The sequence below is a fragment of the Octopus sinensis genome, linkage group LG25 (assembly GCF_006345805.1).
Source record: "Octopus sinensis linkage group LG25, ASM634580v1, whole genome shotgun sequence".
In the NCBI taxonomy this organism is placed as follows: Eukaryota; Metazoa; Mollusca; class Cephalopoda; order Octopoda; family Octopodidae; genus Octopus; species Octopus sinensis.
In genome coordinates this window covers 13,051,354-13,066,941 of record NC_043021.1, presented here as the reverse complement: position 1 = coordinate 13,066,941, position 15,588 = coordinate 13,051,354, and the positions used below count along the sequence as shown (strand labels likewise).

General features: G+C 37.9%; 1 protein-coding gene across 1 annotated transcript in view; it reads left to right on the top strand.

Annotated features, from left to right (window-relative positions):
* LOC115224447 (cdc42 homolog) overlaps positions 1 to 13,758 on the top strand; it is an 88,865-nt gene extending 75,107 nt beyond the window's left edge. The window contains exons 4-5 of the mRNA XM_029795349.2: positions 7,617 to 7,814; positions 10,991 to 13,758. Coding sequence (XP_029651209.1) covers positions 7,617 to 7,814; positions 10,991 to 11,080 — 288 coding nt within the window. The 3' untranslated portion in view covers positions 11,081 to 13,758. The remainder of the gene's footprint in view (positions 1 to 7,616; positions 7,815 to 10,990) is intronic.
* Positions 13,759 to 15,588: the final 1,830 nt, after the last annotated feature.

The following is a 15,588-nucleotide window of genomic DNA, read 5'->3' as shown; positions in this document are numbered from 1 at the left end:
GTGTTTGGAGCATAAATTGGCATAAAATTTTGATAGGTTTTAGTTTAGATAATTTTAAAACAGGTTTGCATCATTGAATCAGTGATGGTCTCAGGTATGTTGATGTCAAAGGGGTGTTACAATTAAGCTAAGAAAAAAACATAGAAAAAGGTTGCTTACTTTATTTTATTCATCCTTTAGCATTTAAATCTGCCCGTATCCAGCCAAAATATTCTGCCTGTTTTATGCTCAAACTGGCTGGATCTTACACTACTAACACTACAATTTCATTCTAAATATTAAGTTAACTCATCAAAATCTTAAAGCTACAAGATAATACATGATTAATTCAAAACAATGTGAATAAATAAGCATTACATTTGGTAGTAATCTGAATGCTAAAGGGTTAAAGTGGCCATATCCCACCCAAATATTCTGTTTTATGTTCAAACTAACAGGATTTGGTCTCTCACCTATCCTACAATGTCATTCTAAAAATAAACAATGACCTCATTAAAACCTCAAAACCATGAGAGAATGCATAATTAATTTAAAACAACGTGAATAAATAAGCATTACATTTGACAGAATAATCGGAATGCTAAAGATGTTAATCATAGTTGTGTACAAAGTAATAATGTCTCACAAGTTGGTTAAAAATTAATTCAGATTTGTGAAGCCTTCGATTATATTTTTTTAAGAATCAGTAATTCACTTCAGCGCATCAGTTCCTCATGGCGTAGTGGTGTGTCATCTGACTCATCCAAGAAAGATAACTGTGCTGTGTGATGACTTGAATGTTAGTGGGCCACACACCCAAATTGTATACTCATTTACTCATTTCAGTCATTTGACTGTGGCCATGCTGGAGCACCGCCTTTAGTTGAGGAAATCGACCCCAGGACTTATTCTTTGTAAGCCCAGTACTTATTCTATTGGTTCTCTTTTGCCGAACCACTAAATTACGGGGACGTAAACATGCCAGCATCGGTTGTCAAGCGAAGGGGGCGGGGGACAAACCCAACACATAAACACACACATATATGTATACATATATACGACGGGCTTCTTTCAGTTTCCGTCTACCAAATCCACTCACAAGGCTTTGGTCAGCCCGAGGCTATAGTAGAAGACACTTGCCCAAGGTGCCACGCACTGGAACTGAACCCGGAACCATGTGGTTCGTAAGCAAGCTACTTACCACACAGCCACTCCTACGCCTGTGGAAATTTTGGTGATGAATTAGTAGGAAGTTACTCAAAGTAAAACAATAGTAGTAGTAGTTGTAGTTAATGACACTGGACTGTATTGAAGTAGAAGAGCTTAAAATATTAGGTCTTTCATTTAGGAAAAATGTATTGTAAAGCATTTCTGAACCACCCTGTAAAGTAGTTGTAAAATATTTCATAATGCTTAAATTTCATTTAAAATAGTGATTACAATAGAAGTGGTCTTTAATACTGTTGTTGTTGAAACATTGACCTTTGTGTTATTAAAAACTTGTGGGTATCATTTTTTCTTCTTCTCTAAATGCAGTATTACTATTAGGTCTCTGTACCACTGATAGACATGGCCCAAGAAAAGCCTGACCCCTATTCAAATAGAGATGATGGGAACAAATGTAGTTCTTCTGATACTTATCCGTTTTGGATCCAAACCACCTGAGACTGCTTCTCATTCTTTGATAGAAAATTTGTTTTAATCCATTACTATTTGAACTGGCCATATCTGAACCAAATAGTCTACATGTTTTACATTCCAAGTGGCTGGATTTCAGCCTCTCACACCTACCCTACAATGTCATTCTAAAAATAAAGAATTACATCATGGAAATTTCCAAGCTACAAGATAATACATGATTAATCCAAAACAATGTGAGCCAATGAGCATTACATTTGAGAGAATGATCTGAATGCTAAAGGGTTAAAGACCCCACTTCAGTCATGAATGACCATGGCGTTGCACCTAGAAATTTAGCTTCCAAGGCACAAGTGTGGACATGGGTCGTTTATGAAAGACCAACAGTTGCTCTTGCATACCTGTCTTCCCACTCCATGCCACTGATGAAACCTAGGGGAAAGGCTGATACAGCTTGGCACCAGTGACATCACAACTCATTTCTACAGCTCAATAAACTAGAGCAATGTGAAATAAAGTGTCTTGCTCAAGGACACAACATGCAGCCTGGTCCAGGAATTGAACTCCCTACTTCATGATTGTGAGCCTGACACTCTAACCACTGGGCCATGCACCTTGACATACGCCTTAAAACTTAAAACCTTCTATCACAACCTAAAATCTTCCATCCCAACCCTAACTCAAAAACCTTCCATCATAATTCATTGTTTGAACCATTTTGTTATGTTCCAAACATAAGTTTAATGAAGACCCCCCACCCCCCCAAAAAAACATTTGTTTCTGTAAAATCTCTAAATTCTCGATATTTTTCAAAATTGAAATGCTGAGACCGTGTGTTTCATTAGAAATATGATCACGAAAGGATTAAACTAGACATCCTGGTTTAAAAATACACCCGCTGAAGTGGATGCAACTGGAAACTAGGCTAATTTCAGCACCATAGATACAGATCTACATTCAAGGACGTCGGTTAAATTTATCACTGATAATGTTAGCCTGCAGTAATGGCAGAAACTTAGCAACGACAACATTTTGAGCTTTTACTGCTTTTTTAAAGATTTTATCACATATCCTAATGTAGAGGAAGTGTTCCACTTTTAACATTTTGATCCAGTCTCCCTCCCCTCTTATTTATGTGGAGCAAACAACAGTTCCTGGTGTACATAACATTAATGGCAATTGAATGGAAACTCATATTTCTATTGGAGGTGGTCATCAAGAGTCTAGTTTCATCAAGTGGACTGTATCCATGCTTGGACACCAGTTTTGTTGTGTCTATCTTCGAAGGAGTTGCTGTTTAGCCCCAGGTCAACAAGGCCTGATTAACCCTTTTGATATCAGTCTGGTTGATATCACCACTGGTTCTATGATGATACAAACTTCTTGTTTTGAAGTGATTTAAATTCAAAACTTCCATCAAAATTCCATGTTGCTAAAGGACCCTTGTCACTTGCAAATGATCATGGGATTGCACCTAGAAAGTTCCCCTCCAAGGCACAAGTCTGGGCAAGGTTGTTTATGGAAGGCCAGCAGGCACCCATGCATACCAGCTTCCCTTTCCGATGCCACCAATGTTGCCCAAGGGAAAGGCAAAGGGACCAATACAGCTTGGCACCAGTGACATTGTAACTCATTTCTACTGCTGAGTGAACTGGAACAACATGAAATAAAGTGTCTTGCTTAAGAGCACAGCACACAGCCCAGTCCAGGAATCGAACTCACTACCTTATGATTGTGAGCCTGATGCTCTAACCACAGTTTAACCCTTTAGCTTTCAGATTACTTTGTCAAATGTATTGCTTATTTATTCACATTGTTTTGAATTAATCCTGGATTATCTTCTAGCTTTGATATTTCAATGGTATGTTCGTATGTTTTTAGAATAGATAGGTCTGAGATATTGGATCTGGTCAGTTTTAACATAAAACAGGTAGAATATTTTGACCAGATATGGCCGAATTAAATGTTGAAGGAATTAAATGCTAAAGAGTTAATGAGTTCAGAAATATTAAATTTCTAAATATCTCATAGAGATATGTACGGTGGTGGGGCGATAGAATGGTTGTATACTGTCAATCTAACGTGAACGTGACAGTAGGGGATTACACCACCGCTGTTTAGCCCTAGGAAGCATCGACGCTTCCTGATGGCTTCGACACATTTTTTCCTGTGTCCTTATATATTTACGAAGGGGAGACAAACACCCCCACGTTAGTTTGACAGTATACAACCATTCTATCGCCCCACCACCGTACATATCTCTATGAGATATTTAGAAATTTAATATTTCTGATTTTGGTAATCAGTGAATAAACTTCACTGAAAATTAGATATATACATTTGCGAATCGGGACAGATATCCACGGCTGGCGGGCGTCTGCTACACTAGACCGATGATGGGCAAAGATCCTGAAACATGCGTGTCTCTAGATGCAGGCCTGGCTGCTGGGGCTGTTTGTCTCCCCTTCGTAAATATATAAGGACACAGGAAAAAATGTGTCGAAGCCATCAGGAAGTGTCAATGCTTCCTAGGGCTAAACAGCGGTGGTGTAATCCCCTACTGTCACGTTCACGTTAGATTGACAGTATACAACCAGTTAATGAGTGGTTTTACTAAATTCCTCATTTTCAAAATAGATACAAAAGAACTGTATTTTAATATAAATAGGGATTTATAGTCAGTGTTCTAGTCATGCCCATCCCATCTTTTTGTATATGTGGGACTATAATACATCCTTCCTTAACCCTTCAGCATTTAATCTGGCCATATCCGGCCCAAATATTCTACCTGTTTTATGTTAAAACTGACCAGATCCAACCCCTCGTACCTATCCTACAATGTCATTCTAAAAGTACACAGCCACACCATTGAAATCTTGATGCTACAAGATAATCCACAATTAATTCTAAACAATATGAATAAATAAGCATGACATTTCATAAATAAATCAGAATGCTAAGAGATTAAGATAGTTGCATGTGATTTGGAAGACTTGGCTGCAATTTCTAGCTGCTCAAGTGAGTCCGTAGAGCAAGGCTGGCCAACCTAAGGCCTGCAGGCTGCATGCGGTCCGCAGACTTTTTTCTTGTGACTCAAGAAAGTCTTGAAATGGGTTTATTTAAACAAAGATTTAAAAAATTTTAAATTGTAATGAAAACTAAAACAGAAAGATACTACTGTTTTTGCAATAATATTTCCTGTTGAATCCACGATCATTCATTCATTATCGAGATAATAGCATAAGAAAGCAAACTGCTTCCAATTCTGTCAGTATACAAGCAGCCCTCAAAAACCTTTCTGCTATTAAAGTGGCCCGAACTCAAGTTCGCCAGGCCTTCTCTCATTATTTCATTTATTGGTTTAAAACTAAACCACTCTCTCCTAAAGTGGGAGCAGTTTCAAGTCAAGTGTTGCCATCTGTAGATCACGGATATGGTAAACTCCACCAATTGTAAACCTTAAAAGAATCCACCATCCTTATCTACTACAATGCTTGGTCTGTCCTACCAAAGCTATTGTTTTTTGTTTGGTTCAGTATTTTATTTAAAATGCTCACTTTGTCATGTTGGCTTTTTAATTTTTTTTTTTTTTTTGTTTTTATTTCCGTCCTAATATCAATCTCACGAGGAGGAAGTGAGGGTGAGAATCTGACCTTAAGAGTCAGACAAGCAGGAAGTGTATAGAGATGTTTTGTGTTTATAGACACAGCATAGTAGTAGCAGTAGTAATAGCGTTTGAACTCTTGATCATGTGGCCAATTGAGATGCACTTAATGTGTGTATAAATTGGAATGATCATGTAGGAATAGTTTGGTCATAGATCTACTCCACCAGAGCTAACCCGTGGCTAAACAGTAATTCTGTAGGGGAATGGGCATTGTAATTCCTGAAAAGATCTGAGTAACTTGTTCTATTAAATAGCATTATTATAAGTTATCTAAAGATGACAACCTGGCAAAATCGTTACCATGCAGGACGAAATGCTTATCAGCCTGTGGGGATGCGTATAAATTCTACCAAAGTAAGGTGATGAGCTAGCAGAAACACTTAGCGGTAATTTGTCTGTCCACCGAGGTCGATTTTTGCTTTTCATTCTTTTGAGGGTCAATAAATTAAGTACCAGTTGCTTACTGGGTTCGATCTAATTGACTGGCCCCCTTCCCCAAAATTTCAGTCCTTGTTCCTAGGAGTAGAAAAGAAATTCTGCTGAAGTTGGCTTTGCTTTTCATCCTTTTGGCACCAATAAAGTACATGGGTTGATGTAATTAACTACCCCACTCCCCAGAATTTCAGGCCTTGCCTTTGTGCCTGTAATAGAAACGATTTTTTTTTTTTTTTTTTAACTTGTTCCAGGCACGGGACTGCAGTCATGCTGGGGCACTGCCTTGAGGAGTTTAGTTGAACATATAAACCCCAGTACAATATTTGTTTGAGTCTGGAACTTCTGTTGGCCTCTTTTGCCAAGCTGCTACATTACAGGGACATAAGCAAAGCAACACCAGTTATTCACATACATATCATCATCATCATCGTTTAGCGTCCGCTTTCCATGCTAGCATGGGTTGGCCGGTTCAGCAGGGGTCTGGGAAGCCAGAAGGCTGCACCAGGCCCAGTCTGATTTGGCAATGTTTCTACGGCTCGATGCTCTTCCTAACGCCAACCACTCCGGGAGTGTAGTGGGTACTTTTTACGTGCCACCAGCACAGGTGCCAGACGAGGCTGGCAAACGGACACAATCAGATGGTGCTTTTTACATGCCACAGGCACGGAGGCCAGGCGAGGCTGGCAATGGCAACGGCCACAATCGGATATGTACGATGGGCTTCTTTCAGTTTCCGTCTGTGAAATTTGCTCACAAGGCTTGGGGCTATAATACAAGACACTGCCCAAGTACCACACAGCAGGACTGAACCTGGAACCATGTTGTTGGGAAGTAGACTTAACAGACAGCCACTCTTGAGCCTATGAATTTGAATATGTTCCTGTTTATCGTGTAATAAAATACACGCATAATTCATGTATTCGCACGTGCACACATGCACACACAAATTATACGAGGTCAATTAAACTCCGGAATATTTCCACTCTTATTCGACTAAATAAGCATCCTGATGTTTTAGTTTTTCTGAGTGAAGTCGACATAGTGACAGTATCAGCAGCAGCTAAATTCCTGGGGATGGAGGCATACTGCTAATTATATTAGGGTACAACTCGAAGGGTTTAAAACTATTTGATTTGGTGGACTACAAATCTCTCTCTCCCTATCTCTCTCTCCCTCTCTCATCTCTCTCATCTCATCTCATCTCACTCTCTCTCTCTCATCCCATCTCTCTCTCTCATCTCTCTCTCTCTCTTTCATCTCACTCTCATCTCTCTCTCATCTCATCTCTCTCTCATCTCATCTCTCATCTCATCTCTCTCTCATCTCATCTCTCATCTCATCTCTCTCTCATCTCATCTCATCTCATCTCATCTCTCTCTCATCTCATCTCTCTCTCTCTCTCATCTCTCTCTCTCATCTCATCTCTCTCTCTCATCTCTCTCTCCCATCTCTCTCTCTCATCTCTCTCTCTCATCTCTCTCTCTCATCTCATCTCTCTCTCATCTCATCTATCTCATTTCATCTCTCTCATCTCATCTCTCTCTCTCATCTCTCTCATCTCATCTCATCTCTCTCTCTCACCTTTTAAAAGATTTATCAGGGCAGTTCTTCATTCAGCACTGTGTGTGTGTGTGTGTGTGTGTGTGTGTGTGTGTGTGTGTGTGCATATGCATGTCTGTATGTTTGTATGTATTCTACATATTCAGCATAGCCTTGGTTATTTTCTATAATTAAAACACAGATGGGGAATCTTTTCTTTATTGTCTCTCTCTCTTCCTCTCTGTAAGGTTCAGATAAGATTGCACCCTCACTCGCCACCACCACCACCACCTTCACATTATTAATGATTTGCTCTGTAAAAAAGATTTTCTTAAAAGATCTGTATGTTCTTTTGCAGTGGGTTCCAGAAATCACACATCATTGCCAGAAAACACCGTTCCTGCTGGTAGGAACACAAATTGATTTGAGAGATGATGCCGGTACAATAGAAAGATTGGCAAAGAACAAACAGAAGCCAATATCATATGAACAAGGAGAGAAGTTGGCCAAGGAATTACGTGCTGTGAAATATGTTGAGTGTTCAGCACTGACACAGGTAAGAGAGAGATTTATAATATTGATTCCTTTGAAGGTGGCAAGCTGGCAGAAACGTTAGCACGCTGGGCGAAATGCTAAGCGGTATTTCGTCTGCCATTACGTTCTGAGTTCAAATTCTGTCGAGGTCGACTTTGCCTTTCATCCTTTCGGGGTCGATTAAATAAGTACCAGTTATGCACTGGGGATGATATAATCGACTTAATCTGTTTGTCTGTCCTTGTTTAGCCCCTTGTGGGTAGTAAAGAAATAAATATTTCGTCTGCCCTTACATTCTGAGTTCAAATTCCGCTGAGGTCGACTTTGCCTTTCATCCTTTCGAGGTCGATAAATTAAGTACCAGTTACGCACTGGGGTCAATATAATCGACTTAATCTGTTTGTCTGTCCTTGTTTGTCCCCTCTGTGTTTAGCCCCTTGTGGGTAGTAAAGAAATAGGTATTTCGTCTGCCATTACGTTCTGAGTTCAAATTCCATCGAGGTCGGCTTTGCCTTTCATCCTTTCGAGGTCGATAAATTGAGTACCAGTTACACACTGGGGTCGATGTAATCGACTTAATCCCTTTGTCTGTCCTTGTTTGTCCCCTCTATGTTTAGCCCCTTGTGGGCAATAAAGAAATAAGAATCATTAGCATGTCAGACAAAATGCTTGGCAGCATTTCGTCTGTCTTGATGTTTGTCTGTCATAATGTTCTGCTTTCAAATTCCACTGAGGTCCGCTCTGCATTTCGTCCCTTCAGGGTCGATAAAAATAAGTACCAGTCGAGCACTGGGGTTGATGTAACTGCCTTATCCCCCCTCCTGAACTCGCTAGCCTTGTGCCAGAATTTGGGACCAAATATTGGTTCCTCTTCCCTCACAGTAGTTTGTCCCTTACTGTTGAAAGGTTCTTACCCTGCCCCCAACTAAACTTTTTGTTGTTTAGTTTATTGTGTTTAGTGCTCAGGTGCACTAGAACTGTCTCAGAAAAGGGTAAAAACAAGGAAACAGAGCAGCAATGCTAACCAAATGGATTTGCATGGTTTATAGGATAAAACACAAAAAGACCAAACAGGGAATGGTAAAAGAATCATGAAGAGGAAATGATACATGTGTATCATGTGTACTCTTTTACTTGTTTCAATCATTAGACTGCGGCCACGCTGGAGCACCATCTTGAATTTTTGGGAACCTGATACTTATGCTATCAGTCATTTTTGCCGAGTTATGTAGACATAAACACACCAACACCGGTTGTCAAGTGGTCGTTGAAGACAAAAACATACAATGGGCTTCTTTCAGTTTCCATCTACCAAATCTACTCACAAGCCTTTGGTTGGCCTACAACTGTAGTAGAAGACACTTGCCTAAAGTGCCATGCAATGGAACTGAACCCAGAACCATGTAGTTGAGAAGCAAACTTCTTACTACACAAGCCATGTAATATTGATGACTTTCAAGAATATTTAAAACAGTGGGTAATTTCGAAGTGTTCCCTTTTGGTTTAACTTCATTTTCCTTAATCTTTTCTTTACCAACCTGGCTGAAACCGCCTCTGGCTCTGTAGTACCAATGTCTTGTTTTCATAAGTTTTGAATTAAAACCTTCCACCAAACCTTAGTCGCAATTTATGTTCCTAACACTAGCTTAATGATAACTAAGTTATTTTACTAAATTCTTTGTTACATTTAGAATTAACTAGCAGTATCACCCGGCTTTGCTCGGGTTTGTTTCGACCCTTTAGAATTGGAATTTTTGCAAAGTAAAAATTTTGCATTATGTAGCTTGTTATTCTCTTTAAGTGAACATTTTTCTGGTTGAAATACACCGAAAAATGGCGACACAGCAGTTAAAAAATCGTAAAAAATAGGGATTTTCATGGAAAAAAAAAGCACCTTTTTTATGTAAATAATTTTTGGTGTTACCATGGTCCAATTTGAATTTTATCTTCTACGGAATGAAGAGCAAGCCTTCTTCTATCATACTCTCAATTTTGGTCAACTTGCGCCGCAGGGTCTCGGAGGAGATAGTGTTAGTTGAAGGCTACCAAACCTGCCACACACAGACAACTTCAGCTTTATATATATAGATTAAAAGAAATGCAGAGCATCTCAGAATAAGTACAGTATCAAAAGGGTTAAGTACTCTTTATTCAGGGACGATTTCCTTCCACTTTTTTTTTTTTCTGTGTGTGTGTTCTGCTGGATGTTCTGCGTTATCGATGGTTATCTTTAGTTTCTCCAGATCTTTCTTTTGGATAATCTTCATGTCTTTTTGTGGCATCGTATGTGCGAGCATGTGAATCAGTGCTTCTGTGTCACCATTGCATGATTGTTGTAAACGAGTGTCACCGTCATACAGGCAGTGTCCTTTTTTTTTTTCCCCCCAATGTTCCGTGGAAACATCTCCAGGGGAAATATTACCTTGCTTGCAAATGGGTGCGGGTTGGCAGCAGGAAGGGGCTTCTGACCATAGAAAAATTTCCCTCTGCAAATATTGTCCGACCCATGCAAGCATGGAAAAGTAGACGTTAGAACGATTGTGTGTGTGTATGTGTGTGTGTGTGTGGATATGGGTGGGCAATCCTCATTGTTTACAGTTTGATTGCTACTTGAGCTGGTTGTTTAACATATTCTGATCTCTTGTTAATTTAAGAAGATTTAGATAATCTGTCTAAACAACAACAACAACAAAAGAAAATCATTGGTCGTATTAATACTCTTATCTTTCATCTTTTACTTTGTTTCTGTCATTAGACTATGGCCATGCTGGGGCACCACCTTGAAGGGTTTTAGTCAAATAAATCAAGCCCAGGATTTATTATTTTTCGAAGCCTTGTACTTATTCTGTCAGTCTCTTTTGCCAAACTGCTAAGTTACAGGGATATAAACACACCACTAGTTGTCAAGCAGTGATGGGCGACTCACACGCATACATATACAACAGGCTCCTTTCAGTTTCTGCCTCCCAAATCCACTTGCAAGACTTTGGTCAGCCCGAGACTATAGTAGAAGACACTTGCCCAAGGTGCCACGCAGTGGGACTGAACCATGTGGTTGAGACGCCAGCTTCTTACCACTCAGCCACACCTGAACCTTATGTTTAGTATATTTTTACTATGGTCACATTAAACTATTTTATTTTATCTTCTCTTTCTGTATGTCTTAATTTCTTTTTCTTTTTTTATCCCCATCATCAGAAAGGGTTGAAGAATGTGTTTGATGAAGCCATCCTTGCTGCCTTGGAACCTCCAGAGCCACCAAAGAAGAGGAAGTGTATTATTTTCTGAACAGTTTGCCTGTTATTTGGTGTGGACAAAGAAAAGACGGAAAAAAAAAATATATAACAACACACTAAAAACAACAATTATAAAGAACTCAATTGTAATTTTCTTCACCATCCAATTTTTTTTTTTTTTTTTTTTTTAATTAAACGTTCTCTTTTTGCAACTTTTTACCAGGTTTTCTTGGGTTTGGAGTTGCAGTGGATAAAACAAACAAATAAACAAGATGAAATTCCTCCCCTCCAACAAAAAAAAAAAAATAATGGAAAAAAAAAATGGAAAAAAAATGGAAAAAAAGTTGCTGGACTTGAGTAGACAATCTGTCACGCTGTTAGCTAGACTTGCCGAATCATCGTTCTTGTGGAAACTTTGGGCTATTTTGACTGTCAGACTGTTCAGTGCAATTGAAAATCCAGTTTGAAATTGGTCAGAAATAACCATGTGTTTGTGTGTATACATGAATGTCTGTGTGTCACATATGTACATTAGTGATGACTAACTAAATTTAAGTAAAACCCCAGTTAGCGCTGGGAAGTGGGGGAGATATTCTAATAGGGTGTTTTTAATCCACACTTTGTGTGTGTGTGTGTTTTCTTTTAAATACCTACTGGAATTAAATATTCTATGCATGTGTGAGTGAATGGTGCATGGTCTAGTGGTTTGGGTGTTGCACTCACGGTTGCTAGATCATGGGTTCAATTCCCAGACCGTTGTTTTTTGTGCAAAACACTTCCTTCACATTTCTCCAGTCTCCCTTTTGATGGGTGGATGGTATGGCATTGACCTGTTGTCTGGCCACAGGGGTGGCATCACTTAAATGCTGAAACAGTGCAAAGTGTATTGTGTAATAAAATCTGATAGTCAGGTTGGTCATGTGAGATATATATATATATATATATATATATATACACACACACACACTACATAATGGGTCATTTCTGGAAAGTTGATTCTCGGCTTCATTAATTGCTCTGAGACTTCATTTAATTAGTGCTACAATTACCAAGATGGGAGTACTATCATTGTTGAATTCTTTGAAACAATCACTGGAATATTTATTCATCATTGTCTTATTATTACAAATACTTGAGTTCAAATACCACTCAGGTTAACTTTACATTTCATCTTTTCGGGGTCAATAAAATAAAGTACCAGTGAAGTAGTGGGGGAGCAATGTAATCGGCGCCCCTGCCTCCCAGCTTCTCCTAAACTTCCTGGAATTGTACCAAAATTTGAAACCATAATGATGATGATAATAGCAAACAAAATGCTTTGTGGTATTTAATTAATGTTCCTTTACACTATCATAATATCCTGCTGAGGTCAACTTTATCTTGCATTCTTCTGAGGTCGATAAAATTTGAGTTTTTCCTTCACTTAAATTTCTGGTTTTGCCATTTATTATGGGAATAATTTATTGTTCCAACACTACCTCTAACTTTCCAACACTGAAAACCACAAAATTAGTTTTTTTTGTTTTTTACACTTTTTTGCTTCGCCTGCCCCCTTATTTCTACATTTGACCCATTTCTTTTATTTATGTGGTACCTTTTGATAATGGTAAACTAAGGGCAGCAGTTGGTCTACCAACCTGTGTGTGTTGGGAAACTGGATATCATTTGTGGTGGCTGTGTGAATGACATCATTCCCAGTGGATATGCGGACAATGGATATTGTTCATGGTGGCTGCACGGATGATGAATACCATCAACCATGTCCATGGAAGATAGGTGTCTGTTAGATATTCTACTTGTCACAGTTTTTATTAAAACAGAATCTAACTTCAAATTTAAAAGAAATACTGAAGTTTCCACGCTAAAACTATTTGATCTTTTGTCATACAACTTATTTTCTTTAATTTTACAACTCTTTTTCTTTTATTTTACAACTAAAATATATATAAAAAAAAACAAAAACCTCCTTCATTCTGAAAATAGAAAAGGCAGGGGGATGTTGGGTTACTAAGGGTCATGTGTATGAGACAGATGTATGGCAATGTTGGAGGAGATGGCAGTGTTGGACTTTATCTACTCAAATCCAGCAATGTTCTGTACACAGCCAGTGTTTGTTTCTTCCTATAAGACAAACTTCAAACGAATTTGAACCAAAATGTAGACGATCTCATTTCTTTCTCTTTTTTTTTTTTTCTTATTCCAAACCATCATATTATTCCAAACCATAATATGATGATTTATCTGAGAAGTTTTGCTTTTAGTGCCATTTTTTTTTTTTTCCTTTTCTGCTTCCACATGTGATTGTCTCAACAAAGAAGAAAAAAAACAACATTTATTTACATATTTCATGGTGTTTATTTTACACTAATTAATTCTGTCTGCTCTTGGGGGCCACTCTTGAGATAACTGGCTTATTGTCTCTAACACTAGCTGCTCTTGGTGGGGAGGTGCACACTTGAGATACTGGGCTTGTTATCTCTCGAACTCTACTTGCTCTTGTGGGCCATTTACGGGATACTTGGCTTGTCATCTCTGACTCTACCTGCTCTCAGAGCAGGCTACTCTTGGGATACGTAGCTAGTCATCTCTTGGAAGTTTATATATGAGATACAAGAGAAAAAAAAAGGGAAAAATGTGAAAAAGATTGTTGCTTGCTTCAAAAATTTTACATAAAGCTTCTTTTCTTTCTGTAAAAAAAATCCAGAAAAATTAATAAAAGTTTAAAAATTACATCAGCTTTTTGCTTATTGAATGAAAATATATATATATACACATACATATATATATATCAAAAGGATGTGTTATTATACTATTCACAGCCATACCAACAATCACAAACTTAATTTATGTATGCTTAAGTCATTGCTTTCTAATTTTCTTTTATCTGCAACATTCCCCCAACCCATCTTATGATTATTAAATTGATTCCTTTAATGGTATAAACATTCTCTCTTTTCTTTCCCTCCTCTTTGTCAATTCTTTACTAGTATTAAGGCAGCAAGCTGGAAGAATCAGATGCTTAGTGGTATTTCTTATAATCTCCAAGTTTAAATTGCATTGTGGTTGATTTTGCCTTTTGGGATTGATGAAATGAGTACCAGTCTAATACTGGGGTAATCTAATCGGCTAGCCCTCTCACCTAAATTTGCTGGCCTTGTGCCAAAATTTGAAGCCATTATTATTATTATTATTATCTAAATGCGGCCATGGTTGACTTTACCTTTCCAGGTTAATAAAATAAGAACCAGTTGAGCACTGGGGTTGATGTAATTGACTTATCCCACCCACCCCAAATTCCTGGCCTTGTGCCAAAATTTGAAATCCTTATTAAAGTGGCATGCTGGCAAAATGCTTAATGACATTTCATTTGTCTTTGTTCTGAGTTCAAATTCCACTGAGGTTGACTTTGCCATTCATCAATTTGAGGGGCCAAAGTAATTACCAGTTGACTACTGGGGTTCAATGGCTCCCTCGAAATTACTGGCCTTGTGTCAAAATTTATGACTATTATCATTATTATTCAAAACATCCAAAATTTCTTTTTTTTTTTTCTGTTGGCGAATCTTTCCCCAGAATTTTGTTTTTAGTTGCATTCATAAAAAAAAACAAAAAAACTTCCAAATGTTTGTGTGCAGAGGAGGGGTAGGGAGCTGGGTGATCTTGGAATTTGTCTTGTTTCTAAATCTTAATCTTCAATGTTGCTGTCCTCTTACATTATTTTCTCTTCACAAATAAGAGATTCATCCTCATTAAACTTTAAAAAAAAATAATAATAAATAAATAAATAAATCTGGTGTATTATTTTGCATATATTGTGTTGGATTGCTACCTTACGACTTGTAAGAAACCCACCATTCTATTGCTATAACACTGGAACAATTTTGCTTGTTGTCTTAAAGGTTAAATATAACAAATTTATGAAGATATTGAATGGTTTGTGATAGGACGAGAGAAAAGTCAAGTGTGGCACCAAGGGACATAACTCCAGCGAAACAAAAGAAAAGGTTTTTTTTTTTTTTTCGCATGGGTTTTTGTCTGTGCTGTGCCAGTACTCACACTTGTGTGTGTATGTATGTATATATGAGTGCTTGTGGATAATTTCAAAACTAAATATACACAAGTACATTTGATAGATATACATTTAGTCTTGCTGTGTTAATAGACTCTTGAGGAAACCGTGGGTTTCTCTCCTACTCCTCATTGCAAATGGGTTTGAAGAATAACTCGCACTAGTTTTACCAATCGTTAACAGCTCGTTAGAATTATCTACTTCATTCTATCTTTGGACAAAGCATAGCTTACTGCTGCTTCTGTTCTGCTGATAAATCTTAGGAGTTCTATTCGGGCTGTGCAAGATTCTCTTTTTAATAAAGACTAGCATTTAAATTTTTGGTGAAAATTTGCTGACTTAGCACTTTGCTTAGTATAAGGAATATTGTTGTTTTGCAAACAATTGATTTAATTTGATTAAATAAAATATAATTGATTTTAGAGCATATAAAATTTTGGTCTATAACAAAAATGTTCATATTTTGTGTGTGTGTGTGTGTGTGTAGAAAG